The sequence below is a fragment of the Coregonus clupeaformis genome, unplaced genomic scaffold (assembly GCF_020615455.1).
Source record: "Coregonus clupeaformis isolate EN_2021a unplaced genomic scaffold, ASM2061545v1 scaf0089, whole genome shotgun sequence".
NCBI lineage: Eukaryota > Metazoa > Chordata > Actinopteri > Salmoniformes > Salmonidae > Coregonus > Coregonus clupeaformis.
In genome coordinates, this window is record NW_025533544.1 from 680,001 (window position 1) to 695,811 (window position 15,811).

The 15,811-nt window shown below is 43.9% G+C and overlaps 1 protein-coding gene across 2 annotated transcripts in view; it reads right to left on the reverse strand.

Annotated features, from left to right (window-relative positions):
* Positions 1 to 4,194, reverse strand: part of LOC121554401 (retinal guanylyl cyclase 2-like) — a 20,430-nt gene extending 16,236 nt beyond the window's left edge. For both annotated transcript variants that reach the window (XM_041867975.1, XM_041867976.1), the window contains exons 1-8: positions 3,859 to 4,194; positions 3,485 to 3,586; positions 3,303 to 3,378; positions 3,029 to 3,208; positions 1,863 to 1,980; positions 1,014 to 1,201; positions 693 to 806; positions 222 to 353 (exon numbers count right to left, since the gene is read on the reverse strand). In XM_041867975.1, coding sequence (XP_041723909.1) covers positions 222 to 353; positions 693 to 806; positions 1,014 to 1,201; positions 1,863 to 1,980; positions 3,029 to 3,208; positions 3,303 to 3,378; positions 3,485 to 3,586; positions 3,859 to 4,193 — 1,245 coding nt within the window. In that variant the 5' untranslated portion in view covers position 4,194. The remainder of the gene's footprint in view (positions 1 to 221; positions 354 to 692; positions 807 to 1,013; positions 1,202 to 1,862; positions 1,981 to 3,028; positions 3,209 to 3,302; positions 3,379 to 3,484; positions 3,587 to 3,858) is intronic.
* Positions 4,195 to 15,811: the final 11,617 nt, after the last annotated feature.

The window sequence follows — 15,811 nt, forward strand, 5'->3', positions numbered from 1 at the left end:
CCTTATTTCCATCTACAAATGTGTGGTTGCATTTCTCCACCATCAAGCCTAAGCTGTTTCCAAAAAAAGTGGTGGGGTAACCACTTTCTTGTTGTTTGAATCCCAGATTGCCCCTTTAAACCATCAGCATCCATGTACCAAACTAGCCCAGCTGGCCAGTGCCCAAAAGTGAATACAGTATTGATACATATAAGTCACAGTACATTAAATCATCCATGTACCTGGAAGGCCAAGTCGTGGGTGTGTCGGGCCAGGTTCCCCCCAGAAAGCCACTCCCCTGAGGCCTGGACCCTGTGGACAGCATGGGCCATGAACAGCACAGAGCTGTAGATGGTTCCAAACAGAGGAGACACCTGGAGAAGAAAGATGGGAGGGAAAGTGAGATGGAGAGAGCAGAGAAGGAGTTCAAGATGGTGAACAACACATAAATAATGTGGTGTAAACATATTCAGATCCATGTTTGTACAAATTTCAGTCCAGACTGTTTTTCGCAATACTTCAAGAATCAAAAGAATGATGCTTGGTTGGACTGTGAAAGTATTCTTATTTTTCAACGTATCATACCACACACAACCGTTTCTCCATGCTCATGTATTTACCATGTGACTTAACATCCCAAGGTATCTCTCCACTGTCCTCATACTCTCTCTTTTTCACACACACACACACACACACACCCTGTATGTATTTACCTGTAGTGGCTTGACATTCCCCGCTATCTCTCCCCTGTTTATAGCCTCCTGATAGGCCTGGTAGAAAGATGTCTTGGGAGAGTCTATAGTGATGGTCAACACTGCATCGTAGGCCTTTGAATTAAACGAATGAATCCATTTTATTTGACAGACATTAAAGTCAGACTAGTCATCATGGTTATTAGATGTGCAACAGAATAGAGAGCTAGTGCAAGACGGGTGTCAATACACACATACAATTCAACTGAAAAATACACAACGACGACGCAACGAATACTCTCGCATCTGCGTACACAACAACATAACACCAGGACTGATCACCTTGAGTAGCTTGCTGTTGTTCCTCAGGGCAGGGTAGGTGACGTTGTGGTAGGGAAGGCTGTAGAGTAGGGTGTCGTAGGGTAGGAACACCAGGGAGCCCTCCGTCAGTCTCATGTCCCGGGCTGTTTCTAGTAGGAGCTTCTGAGGTCCCCCTCCGATCAGGGCAGAGTGCATACACATGATCACCACTAGGGGGGGGAGTAACGAGGGAATAAAGGGGAAAAGTGGCAAGAAAAATAATAGTTTATAATTATTAATCCTGTTACACACGTGTGTAATGGAAATGTGTCTTGCATATCCCAACTGCTCCTGAGACACCCGCAGGGAGTGGAGTCATGATTGTCCAGCGCCAGTGGAGAAATTGGGGTTAAGTGCCTTGCTCAAGGGCACAACTACAGATTTTTCACCTTGCCATTCCTTGTCCTTTTGGATACTGGCCCATTACATTTTAGTCATTTAGCAGACGCTCTTATCCAGAGTGACTTACAGGAGCAATTAGGGTTAAGTGCATTGCTCAAGGGCACATCGACAGATTTTTCACCTAGCCGGCTCGGGGATTAGAACCAGCGACCTTTCGGTTACTGGCACAATGCTCTTAACCACTAAGCTACCTGCCACCCAAAGCTCTAACTTCAGGCTACCTGCCTATAGCTTACTGCCAATCTAAGAAATGAACTTGACTTGACTGAATATGTGAAAGTATGAGCTCCAACATATCACAACCAGTCACACTTTGTGAAGAATTCAAACTGAACAGAAGTCTTTCTCAATAGTGTAAAGTGGCTTCCTCCCTTCAAAAGATATACAGTCAAAGTAGTATTCCTCCCTGTGTATGATATCAGTACTCACATCGTAGGTCATCCACCTTCTTGAGCTTGGCCAGGGTCTTCCTGACACTACCGGGGTCATTACCGATGGTAACCACCAGCCTCACCGGCATCCCATGACTCCTCAGAGAGTTGGCCACCTGCAGAAAGGTCAGAGGTCATAGTTCATAGTTCCTTAATGGTCAAAGTTACAGTATAAAAACATGACATAATAACAATAATAATAATAGTAACAACTATAATAATGATAATAACAATAATAATAATTAATAACAACAATAATAATAATAATAATAGCGATACTAACAATAATAACAACAATAACAATAATAATAGTAATAATATTAACAATGATAACAACAACAACAACAATAACAATAATAATAACAATAATAACAATAACAACAATAATAATAACAATAATTATACTAGCAATAATAATAATAATAACAATAATAATAATAACAATAACAATAATAATGATAACAATAATTATACTAGCAATAATAATAATAATAATAACAATAATAATAATAGTAATAATGATACTAGCAATAATAATAATAACAATAATTATAATAACAATAACAATAATACAAATAATAATAATAATACCAGAAATAATAATAATAATAATAATAATAATAATAATAATAATAATAATAATAATAATAATAATAATAATAAAACATTAGAGGCTCTATTTTTGGCTCGTGTTAATGCGGTGTTAGTGTCAAACTCATGCTTGTTAGCAATTTTGACCTGTTAAAGCCTGCCCTCTTCTATTTTCAAACCCAGGATTGGTAATTTACCTGTTTTATCTGAGCTTGCTTGCACTGAGGTGGGAAGGGTGACAATATCTAAGTGTGTGCTTAGAAACGTGCGCCAAAGTGCCAATTTCAGTATGCGCTGGTGGGAATATTTAGGACCAACCGAAAGCTGGTCTTAGTATTACCGCTGTTGGTTATGGCATCCATAAAATATTTCTACATGGTTATGGTCAATTCACAAAGGCCTACCTACAGTGTATACTCCATTCAGCCTGTATCCTTCCCCATTTCAAAAGAGTGCCTCTTGTTTCAAGTTTCAAGTTTTAATGTCACATGCACAAATGTCACATGCACGTGTGTGTGTGTGTGTGTGTGTGTGTGTGTGTGTGTGTGTGTGTGTGTGTGTGTGTGTGTGTACCTTGCTGGCGGTCTCCACCCAGCTTTCCTCTGAGGAGGCAATGATGCCAACTTGTGCCCAGCGGAAGTGCTGCATGAGGCTGATCAGCACCCAGGTGGGTCGGGGCATGGAGTGGGCAAAGGTAGGGTGGCTCCGGGTATCATCTAGCTCATAGCCAACACACCCCCACGAGAACACCGCCTGGGGAGAGGAAAGAATAGAATGGAATAGAATGGAATGAAATGGAATAGAATGGAATGGAATAGAATCCAATACATTTACTACCATCACCCACCTTGTTCCAGCCCTTGCCCAGTAGTGATGCAGCATCACAGTACCCAGGGTTGGCTGGCCCGATGAAGCCTGTAGCCCTAGTGAATTCATGAATTCATGAATTGACGTGTCAAGTCGCCCTCTAGCACCCTAACAGGATTTTTTGACATATTGTAAAGAAAAGTAAAGTACATTACAACAAACCTGGTATAGAAGCCCATGAACCCATTCAGAGCCCTGGAAGTCTCACATTTCTCTTCCAGAATGACATAATCAAAAGTGGCCGCCAGTGAGAGGACAGGGTCTCTGTTGATACATACCAGACAGATTCATCGATTAGTTGATCGAAGGCGTCCATATCGATTTGAAAATTAGGGAAATCAAAATAAATAAAACATTCATCGATATTTTTAATCGCTGGACAGATACGTTTAAATAAACAAGATTCTGTTCTGAATTCAAAGTATTTGGGGCATTTTCCCTCTGCATAATTTAAGTAAGCATATTTCATAAGCTAATCGGCCTTAGCAACCAACAACTAATCCATTCTGAAAAACTTGTGTTGAACTCGTCCCTACCTGTTGATACGGTTGACCGCCAGCTGGGCAGCCACGCTCGGCAGCGCCTTGGCAAAGAGAGGGTCACATGACCACGGCCCCACCACCCCGACACGGAAGTGAGCAGCGTGAGCAGGGGAGGGTCCTAAAGGACAAAGGTACAGGGCGGCTAGCAGTAGGAACCGAAGGACACCATACCGATAGCGAGGGAAATGGAGGAAGCGAGGGATGGAAGAAAAGAGGGGAGAATAGATATAGAGGGGGAAGGGGTGTGCCTTAGGGTGGTCAGGGGTTGTGTGTCCGTGCGCGGCCCATGTCCGAGGTTTGCTGTGGAACGCACAGAGCGATGGTCGCATCTCAAGGATAACACACGCTTTGCACACGCCAAGCCGCTGCTCCACGCGTGTCACTGCAGTCACAGGTCCTTAGACGACAGAAATTATAAACGTGTCGGCCCCAAATTCCTGAAAATCTGAGACAATAGGAGGACCATCAGAATTCAGATATATTATGATACATTTATCAAAATGGGTTGATATTGCATTCACATACCCATCTGTCAGAAAGTGCTTAAAAGCAACCCCTATTAGATTATGTCAAGTTGACAAATCACCTGTCTAACCATTCTTTCTACACACTGTTTCTACATTTTCATGAATTGGCTAAAATTATTTCACACTGATGTCAGTAATTCTACAGGCTGTAAAGGGCTCTACTAAAGCTCAGGATTATCTGACTAAATATGACCGTGGATTTATCATATATATTCCACATCCTGCATAGGCATCTCATATGAACCTTTGGAAAAGTCTGTGGCCTAGCTATAGGTTTTAAATAACCATTTATCTAATGTTTGCATCCATCAATTCTAGGCTATTTGTCATTAGAAAGAACACATATGTTTATTATATTTCTGTTTGTTTTGTGTGTTAAGCCTATGAAATATTGCCAACAATAACTTCTTAACTCACCTTTATTTCTGAGTTTTAAAAATAATAATACAGCACTTACCCATGCTAGGATGAGAAGGAGGACTAGACTTACTTGAATTCTCCTCTATGGCTCCTAGGCACAAAAGTAGGCCTATCACAGAAAAGGAAAGTGCCAGCACGGTCAAACTTATCCAAGTTACATCTCCAACGAAACAAAAAAAAAGTATGAAAAAAATAAAATAAATGTATGCACTCACTAACTGTAAATCGCTCTGGATAAGAGCGTCTGCTAAATGACTAAAATGTAAAATGTAAAAACAACGGCAAAATTTCAAATACAAGCTCAAAGACTATTGGGCCTATAGAAATGCAACGTTTTAAAACGTACATAACTTAACATTTTATTTTTTATTTTGGCCTATCGAGCGAAGGTTCTTCCAGGTAGGACGGGGATGCGCCATACAGGTGAGCGGCAAAGCACGAATCTCATAATCCTCTCACCGGTATCATCTCATCGGTGAGTGAGGGTGTGACGGCATTACCGACCTAGAACAAGTGACCCTTCAGATTATATCAAATCCAATCTTCTGCAGCTAACTATGGTACGCCTATAACACCTTCCCTAGGCACTGTGGGAGTCCTTATCATTTAGATCCACTGGAGGCCATTAGGCTCATTTGTATGCTACAATAGTGGACAAATAATTGATCTCAACATAATAACCATATTCTACTTCTGAACTCTCTGGGACAGAACACAGCACCTGCAGGCTCTAGATTCCAACCTGGCATTCCATCTGGATTTCCCCTGGAGGCGTATACCGTCCATGGAAACTTTCTGATTTATTCTGTATTTTCCATCTGTCTCTGTCTCTGTCTCTGTCTCTGTCTCTGTCTCTCTCTCTCTCTCTCTCTCTCTCTCTCTCTCTCTCTCTCTCTCTCTCTCTTCTCTCTCTCTCTCTCTCTCTCTCTCTCTCTCTCTCTCTCTCTCTCTCTCTCTCTCTCTCTCTCTCTCTCTCTCTCTCTCTCTCTCTCTCTCTCTCTCTCTCTCTCTCTCTCTCTCTCTCTCTCTCTCTCTCTCTCTCTCTCTCTTCCCTGACATTAGTAACATCAGTAGTCTGCCAACACTAACAGGTCCAGATGTTAGTAGTGAGACTGACTGCCAAGGCACTGTGTCCCAAATGGCACCCTATTCCCTGTACAGTGCACTACTTTTGACCAGGGCCCATAGAGCTCTAGTGAATAGGGTTCCATTTGGGAGACTGGCTTCTCTCATGGCCTCATGAAGAGCCCAGCTTAGCCCCACACCCATTACATTATAATTGGGGTAGTTGAATGTCCACTCTTAGATGTGGGGCCAGGTTGGGAATATCCTATTATAGTGCTACAAGTTCAAGCATGGGGGATTCCTCCTTCAAATTACACTCAGGCGTTTGTCCCAAATGGTACCCTATTCTCTATAGTGCACCACTGATCAAAAGATCCCTGGTCAAAAGTTTTGCACTACATACAGAACAGGGTGCCATTTTGAAAGCAGCCCCAGGTTTATGCCCAGGTGAGGACAGGTGGTCTGATAGTGTAATTTTAGACTTCTCAGAAGGGCTATCTGGATGAAAAGATTGAGGATTGACCATGCGACCCAAATAGCACCCTATTCCCCATATAGTGCACTACCTTTGACCAGTACACATAGGGCTCTGGTGAAAAGTAGTGCACTATATAGGGAATAGGGTGCCATTTGGGATGCATCTTGAGCCACTTACTGTCAGTGATGGGTGGGTCCTAAAGACTGTCTGGCTCCTAGTAGGACCATATAGAGACATCTCCCCCCAGTGTCCTGACATGTCTGATGCTGCAGTTCACAACAGTCAGGCTCTCTTCAAGGGGAAGATTATTATTCAACTATGATAATGAGAATAATCACAGAATGTTAGATTAGAGAGTCTTTAGAGGATATCGTTTTATTGTAATGATTGTGATGAGCATAACTATTTTGGTACCACAGAGCTTGATCCATTCAGAGAACATGCTCAATGAAACACATTGAAACTTATGAATGGTTAAATTTGTTTGCAGTGGTTGTGGTGCAGAAGTGATGTTGCAGTGAAAGAATGATTTATTCTGCCTCTTCCTTCAAGGAAAACATTTTGGAGAGGTTGAACGGCCGGGTAAACAAGTGCCCCTCCCCCTACTTTTCTTCTCCCTCTCTCTGGTTGTTTTACTTGGAGAGGGAAAGAGGGGGAGAGAGGGAAAAGAGGGAGGAGAGAGGGAGAAGAGGGAGGAGAGAGGGAGAAGAGGGAGGAGAGAGGGAGAAGAGGGAGGAGAGAGGGAGAAGAGGGAGGAGAGAGGGAGAAGAGGGAGGAGAGAGGAAAGAGGGAGGAGAAGAGGGAGAAGAGGGAGGAGAGAGGGAGAAGAGGAGGAGAGAGGGAAAGAGGGAGGAGAGAGAGGGAAAAGAGGGAGGAGAGAGGGAGAAGAGGGAGGAGAGAGGGAGAAGAGGGAGGAGAGAGGGAGAAGAGGGAGGAGAGAGGGAGAAGAGGGAGGAGAGAGGGAGAAGAGGGAGGAGAGAGGGAGAAGAGGGAGGAGAGAGGGAGAAGAGGGAGGAGAGAGGGAGAAGAGGGAGGAGAGAGGGAGAAGAGGGAGGAGAGAGGGAGAAGAGGGAGGAGAGAGGGAGAAGAGGGAGGAGAGAGGGAGAAGAGGGAGGAGAGAGGGAGAAGAGGGAGGAGAGAGGGAGAAGAGGGAGGAGAGGATAGGTCAGATGGAGATACAATACACTCTCTAAGGAAAGGACATGACTTTGGCCTCGGCTGCAGAACTCCACAGCAAATGACATCACTGATATTTCAACATGATTCTTTATAGAATATGCACTAAAATGCCAAAATGTTTGTATGCATTATGTGTGCATTGAATTTTAAGGGATAATGGAATTCACAGAAATTGCATATAAACATTCCTGGGTGGCAAGTGTACTATATCTCTCTCTCCTTCAACCATATCGACTATTATTTTTTAAATACGTTTGTATGTCCAGTGAAGCCATTTAATAGGGTCTATATGTGGATAGATACTCAGTGAAGCCATTTCATCTAGAAGTCTAAGCCTTTGGGGGGGTCCTACTAAGATAGCATATGGAATTGTTTTAAGATGGTCATACCATGGATCATTTAGCTATTTCATTTAAATTTGAGGACGCCTTTAGCTTATTCAAACCTGTCTCAAAATACAAAGCTCTTTACCTGACTCGCTTTTCAACTAGCAAAGGATTTGAACACATGTACATGTGCACACGTCGCCCCGAGCTCTCACTTTGATCTCAAAACAAGTACATCTACTCACGACCGCTCATGCTGTAAAAACAGTCCAGTTCAAAGTGAATAGCACAGATCCATATATGGCAATGGTCTATTTGCTTATAGGCCTACTGCAACTCTGATTGGTTATGGCGCACCGGTCTGTGTAGAGTACGGGCCTGAGTTGTGCCTGTCAATGTAATAGAATCCTACTCCGATGCGTTCTGCCTACAACACAATCTCTTGCATAGTTCGTTTTGTTTCGGTATGTTGCATTGAAAGTGGCTAATATTGTGTTTATTCGATCACAATTCCCATAGTAAAGGGAAACGTTGATAGTGTTAAGTAACGGGGAAAGTTCTAGAAAGTTGAGTGAAGTTCAATCTCGTTCTTCTCTGCGCGCGCTGATATTTCTTCTGTGCGGCAGTCCCGAGGAGCTGCATGCACGCCTGCAGCTTAGAGGGAACATTGGTCATAGAGCGAAACAGCGAACACTTGTGTTCGTGAGAGTCTCCCCTTTCCACAATGGGATTGTAATAGTTTGTAGCCCAAACGGTTCGAACGCTACAGACAGAAGTTGGCACATCGACTTCAGACGAGTCCTGTGGGGTCGTAGAGCAAAACGGAGATCACCATTGTGTTCGTGAGAGTCTCATCTTTCCATAGATTGGTCATATTTTGTAGGCCAAACCGTTCGGACGCTACAGACATTTTCATGAGAAGACCGATTTTTGGGAGGTTTCATGGTCTAACAAACACAGCTATAGCTTTGCCACGTTCCACCGCAGATGGGGAAGGCCAACATAGGCGGATGTGGTGGATTGAGACGCAGCCCATGCAAAAAACCTCTAGCTTAAAAACGGACGTATTTTGATGGGGATTTTTTAAAATGATGAACACGGCTGCGTCAATAGACTTAAGGATTTTAATAGGCCTTATATGTAGATACTGTAGATACTCAGTGAAGCCTGTAAGTCTGAGTTTCCATAGCTGATAGATATAGTCAAAACCAAACTACCCACAAGGGTCCTAGATAAGTAGATGACTGCTAAAAACGCATTGCTTGAGTCCCAAATGGCACCCTATTCCCTATATAGTGCACTACAGAGCCTTATGCTCCAGTTGCTAAGAGGGTTTCCAAACAAAGGAATATTGAAGGGCTGAGAGGCACTTAGTCTGCATCCCAAAAGGCCATGTGGGCCCTGGTCTAAAGAAGTGGACTATAAAGTGAAAAGGTTACATTTGGGACGCAGCTTTTGACTGTTTCTATTTGTTTGTGGTGGCAACCGATAGACCATCCCAATTCCCTAATTAATCCTGGCACCCAGAACAAAATCTGTCATGACGCTCTTATCCAGAGCGACTTACATGAGCAACTAGGGTTAAGTGCCTTGCTCAAGGGCACATCGACAGATTTTTCACCTAGTCGGCTCGGGGATTAGAACCAGCGACCTTTCGGTTACTGGCACAACGCTCTTAACCACTAAGCTACCTGCCGCCTGACAGACTTTAGTACATCCCAAATGGCACCCTATTCCCTATATAGTGCACTTCTTTTGACCAGGACTCATGGGGTTCTGGTGAAGAAGTTGTGTACTATAAAAGTAAGTGGGTACCATTTGGGATGCAGCCCAGCCCCTGTTGTTGAGTTGAGTGTTGTTGAGTTCTCTGGAAGAGATTTTAGAGGGGCAATCTGGGATTGGAAAAACAACACTGGCTATATATCATTAATTCAAGAGTCTGAAAAATTGATGTTGAAATCCCGGATTGCACCTTTAAGTAAACAGACTGATTTAGAAGCAGTCCAGTGTCTCGCCACTAATTCCACCAAAATGACCAAACATCATGATTTCTAATTGATATCCATTAAATAGAAGGCGACTGGCTATCCACCATGTCTTTCAATCTTTCAGCAGTGTGTGTGTGTGTGTGTGTGTGTGTGTGTGTGTGTGTGTGTGTGTGTGTGTGTGTACTCACTGTGACTTAGTAGGGGCGAGGGTTGAGGTTTCGAGGCCCAAAATAGAAATACTTGAACTCAAAATATCAGTCCCATTTAGTGTCAACAGTCTTCTCATACCGCCCCAAAACACTGATCCTAGATCGGTTTTGTGGTGACATGTGTATGGTTAAGGTAAGGGTTTAGGAGGCTGAGCTGATCCTAGATCAGTGCATATACTGACAATGTCTGTGGTGTTGTGGTATCAGAGAAATCGGTCAGCTGTGTGTGTATTTGGTATGGATGGATCATAAATCAACTGATGAAACACACACACACACACACATTGAGGATCGGCCCGCATACCATTAAACCCACCATTCCCTGCATTTAGAGCCTCTGAACTACAAATGATTTCTCAGCAAACAGTGAATTTGGAGATAAGCCCAAAGAAGCAAATATGTTCACTTTTCTCAATCTTTATCTTCAAACAGATCAGATACGTCCATGTTTCTCAATCTTTAGCTTCAAACAGATCAGATACGTCCATGTTTCTCAATCTTTAGCTTCAAACAGATCAGATACGTCCATGTTTCTCAATCTTTAGCTTCAAACAGATCAGATACGTCCATGTTTCTCAATCTTTAGCTTCAAACAGATCAGATATGTCCATGTTTCTCAATCTTCAGCTTCAAACAGACCAAATACGTCCATGTTTCTCAATCTTTAGCTTCAAACAGATCAGATACGTCCATGTTTCTCAATCTTTATCTTCAAACAGATCAGATACGTCCATGTTTCTCAATCTTTAGCTTCAAACAGATCAGATACGTCCATGTTTCTCAATCTTTAGCTTCAAACAGATCAGATATGTCCATGTTTCTCAATCTTTAGCTTCAAACAGACCAAATACGTCCATGTTTCTCAATCTTTAGCTTCAAACAGATCAGATACGTCCATGTTTCTCAATCATTATCTTCAAACAGATCAGATACGTCCATGTTTCTCAATCATTATCTTCAAACAGATCAGATACGTCCATGTTTCTCAATCATTATCTTCAAACAGATCAGATACGTCCATGTTTCTCAATCTTTATCTTCAAACAGATCAGATACGTCCATGTTTCTCAATCATTATCTTCAAACAGATCGTGTACAGTAGATCAGACTCCATTCACACACCAGATAAGGAAGCAAACCAGTTAATAACTCAACATCAGCAAGTTGTGTTTAATAAATATATAATATAAATATATAAAATAAATATATAATATAAATATGTGTGTGCTATTACATTCTTATATGTTTTCATTTTATTTCAATTTTTTACATTTTATTGATGGGTGTTTACCAACAACACCGATGCGTGCGCAACTTTGAGGCAAAACAGACAGGTTTGGCTTACAATCAAAAGATTATTGACAACATGTAAACTATACTGTATTTCGTCTGCAAATGTTTATTGAAAACAAACATTTGCCCAATAAGCACTTGTTGTCACTCAAATACGTTGCTACAGTTGTTAGCTAGCTAGCTAATTTGAGTCATATTAGCCATAGAGGTGACATCAGTCAAAATACCTCAAAGATGGTAACAAGAACAAGATACAAAGAGAGCTGAAACAACCCATCTATGATTCACCACACAGCAGCTTCTTGTCATTGTTGCTATCTCACCGTTCAGAATCACAACACACAGCCTTGACCCTCTGCGTAGTTGTCATGACGTTGTTTAATCAGTGGACAGACATCTTGTGATGAGACCCGCTTATTGACTGTCTGCTAAGTTGTGTTCCCTTAACACTTATATAAACCCCAGATTCAAATGAAATCCCAAAGTCTTTTGTAGGGGGAAAAGTGGTGTGTGCGTGTGCACGTGTGTGTGTGTATGTTGGCTGCCTCAGAGCGTTCATACATCAGTCAGTTTGACAGGAACGCTCAGAGGTCTTTCCAGACAAGACTGATATGACTTCTTCTCCCCCCTCTCTCTCTTTCTCTCTTTCTTCTTTCTCTCTCCACTTGTTCTCACTCTAACCCCTCTCTCCTCTGTTGCCCTTTCACTCCCTCTCTCTCCTCTCTTTCTTTCTTGTTTTCTTTCTTCAACTCTCCCCTCTGGCCCTCTGTCGCCCACTTGCACCACCCCATCTCTCCCCCCCTATCTCTCTCCCCTGGCCTCTCTCTCTCTACCCTGGCCTCTCTCTCTCTCTCTCTCCCTGGCCCCTCTCTCTCTCTCTCTCCCCTGGCCCTCTCTCTCTCTCTCTCTCCCTGGCCTCTCTCTCTCTCTCTCCCCTGGCCTCTCTCTCTCTCTCTCTCTCTCTCCCTGGCCTCTCTCTCTCTCTCTCTCTCTCTCTCCCCAATCTCTCTCCTCTAGCCTCTCTCTCTCCCCTATCTCTCTCCCCTGGCCTCTCTCTCTCTCTCTCCCTGGGCTCTCTCTCTCTCCCCTGGCCTCTCTCTCTCTCCCCTATCTCTCTTCCCTGGCCTCTCTCTCTCCCTATCTCTCTCTTCCTGGCCTCTCTTTCTCTCTCCGATCTCTCTCCCCTGGCCTCTCTCTCTCTCCCCTGTCTCTTTTCCCTGGCCTCTCTCTCTCTCTCCCCAATCTCTCTCCTCTAGCCTCTCTCTCTCCCCTATCTCTCTCCCCTGGCCTCTCTCTCTCTCTCCCCTGGGCTCTCTCTCTCTCCCCTGGCCTCTCTCTCTCCCCTATCTCTCTTCCCTGGCCTCTCTCTCTCTCCCCTATCTCTCTCTTCCTGGCCTCTCTTTCTCTCTCCGATCTCTCTCCCCTGGCCTCTCTCTCTCTCTCCCCTGTCTCTTTCCCTGGCCTCTCTCTCTCTCCCCTGGCTCTCTTCCCTGGCCTCTCTCTCTCCCCTATCTCTCTCTTCCTGGCCTCTCTTTCTCTCTCCGATCTCTCTCCCCTGGCCTCTCTCTCTCTCTCTCCCCTGTCTCTCTCCCCTGGCCTCTCTCTCTCTCCCCTGGCCTCTCTCTCTCCCCTATCTCTCTCCCCTGGCCTCTCTCTCTCCCCTATCTCTCTCTCCCCTATCTCTCTCTCTCTCCCCGATCTCTCTCCCCTGGCCTCTCTCTCTCTCTCCCCTATCTCTCTCCCCTGGCCTCTCTCTCTCCCCTGGCCTCTCTCTCTCTCCCCGATCTCTCTCCCCTGGCCTCTCTCTCTCTCTCTCTCTCTCTCCCCTATCTCTCTCCCCTGGCCCCTCTCTCTCTCTCTCTCCCCTATCTCTCTCTCCTGGCCTCTCTCTCTCTCCCCTGGCCTCTCTCTCTCAATTCAATTCAAGGGGCTTTATTGGCATGGGAAACAGATGTTTACATTGCCAAAGCAAGTGAAATAGATAATAAATTAAAAAAAGTGAAATAAACAATCAAAATGTACAGCAAACATTACACTCACAAGTTTCAAAGGAATAGAGACATTTCAAATGTCATATTATGTATATATATACAGTGTTATAACCATGTGCAAATAGTTAAAGTACAAAAGGGAAAATAAACATAAATATAGGTTGTATTTACAATGGTTTTTGTTCTTCACTGGTTGCCCTTTTCTTGTGGCAACAGGTCACAAACCTTTCTGCTGTGATGGCACACTGTGGGATTTCACCCAATAGATATGAGAGTTTATCAAAATTAGATTTGTTTCCAAATTCTTTGTGTGTCTGTGTAATCTGAGGGAAATGTGTGTCTCTAATATGGTCATACATTTGGCAGGAGGTTAGGAAGTGCAGCTCAGTTTCCACCTCACTTTGTGGGCAGTGTGTACATAGCCTGTCTTCTCTTGAGAGCCAGGTCTGCCTACGGTGGCCTTTCTCAATAGCAAGGCTATGTTCACTGAGTATGTACTGTACATAGTCAAAGCTTTCCTTAATTTTGGGTCAGTCACAGAGGTCAGGTATTCTGCCACTGTGTACTCTCTGTTTAGGGCCAAATAGCATTCTAGTATGATCAGTTTTTTGTTAATTCTTTCCAATGTGTCAAGTAATAATCTTTTTGTTTTCTCATGATTTGGTCGGGTCTGATTTGGTTGGGCCTCTCCCCTGGGCTCTCTCTCTCCCCCTCTCTCTGGCCTCTGTTTCTCTCTCCCCCTCTCTCTCTCTCTCTCTCTCTCTCTCTCTCTCTCTCTCTCTCTCTCTCTCTCTCTCTCTCTCTCTCTCTCTCCCTCTCTCTCTCTCTCTCCCCATCTCTCTCTCCCTCTGTCCCCATCTCTCTCTCCCCATCTCTCTCTCCCCATCTCGCCCTCACTCGCTCTCTTACTCTCCCCCTCTCTCCCCCTCTCTCCCTCTCTCTCTCTCCCCCTCTCTCTCTCTCTCTCTCTCCTCCTCATCCCAGCAGGTTATTGTCTGGTTGAGTGTTCTCCCGGTCTCCAAACCACCACATCCTGCCTCCTCTGATAACGAGACGAGGCGTTGACAACCTCGCCCACTCTAACACACACACACACACACACACGTAGACACACACACTAGCGAGACCAACAGCTGTTCCATGTCCAGCAACACGTTCCTTTAGAACACGTTCCATGTTCCACGTTCTAATCCCTCTCATAACGAGACTTTCCCATATTCATCACATTTTTAGAGCTCTCTCACAACTATCCTGCTTTCACAGTGATAGAGACATACTAGAGATGCTAGTTTACAGGTTAAGAAGAGTAGGAGGAAGTTGGAACTTCCCCCTCTAATGGTTAGATTCAGAGGGTAAACTGATCCTAGATCTGTGGGGCAGTTTCTGACCCCAAGCGAGAGCGAGGCCCATTATCAGAAGACAGGAAGTTATCAATTTGATCTGTCAAGGGGAGTGATCTCATTGGTTAATTTACCAAAGGGGAGTGATCTCATTGGTTAATCTGTCAAAGGGAGGGATCTCATTGGTTATGTTGTTGTCAGCGGTGGTGGTGGGACGTGAGGGACAGGAGAGAGTTGTCCAGTGGAGGATGATGGAGGAGATCATCAACAACAGGGAAGGAGAAGGTTGTCATCACACGCATGGACACACCCTCTTTGAGATGCTTGAGAGCAAATGATTAATCGCTTTTTTGTGTTATGTTCTGAAAGTAATTTGTGGGGATATAAATGATCTTTATCAGCCCTTTATTGAATACTTTAGTCAGTGAATACATTGGTAAAATGTAACTTATCGTTGTACCATTTCAGTAATATTTTCTTAGTGGTACTAATTGCAACCAAGCCTCCCAGTTCCACTGCTGTCCCAAGAGAAATCCAACAACAAACAGGACTCTATCCATCATCAGGCCATGTCAAAGACTGTTACATTCACACAAACACAGTCAAACCCCGTGAGAAACAAGGAGGGGAAAGATCAACAGAGCTGGCGTGGAAAAATTGACATACATAGCAATCTCCACTAACACACACACACACACACACAACAGAATGATTCCTCCTGTGGTCCTAGTAAAACAGCATATGGAAGCCATTCAACTTCCCAGGTAGATTGGAGCTCAGAGAGGGAACCAGACAGACAGAAAGACAGGAGTGTGCGTGTCTGTGTGTTCAGTTGGTAGAGCATGGCGTTTGCAACGCCAGGGTTGTTGGTTCGATTCCCACCGGAGACCAATACGTAAAAGTACGATAATGTATGCACTCCCTACTGTAAGTTGCTCTGGATAAGAGCGTCTGCTAAATGACTAAAATGTCATGTAAAAATGTGTGTAGCTATGTGTCTGTGTGTGTGTGTCTGTGTGTGCAAGAGAAAGAAAGGGGGAAGAAGGAGGGGTTATGTTCATCGTTCAATAGTGAGCCTTCGGGATGTGTGTGTTCTTGTGTACCTTCTGTGTGTATTTATGCATGCAAGAC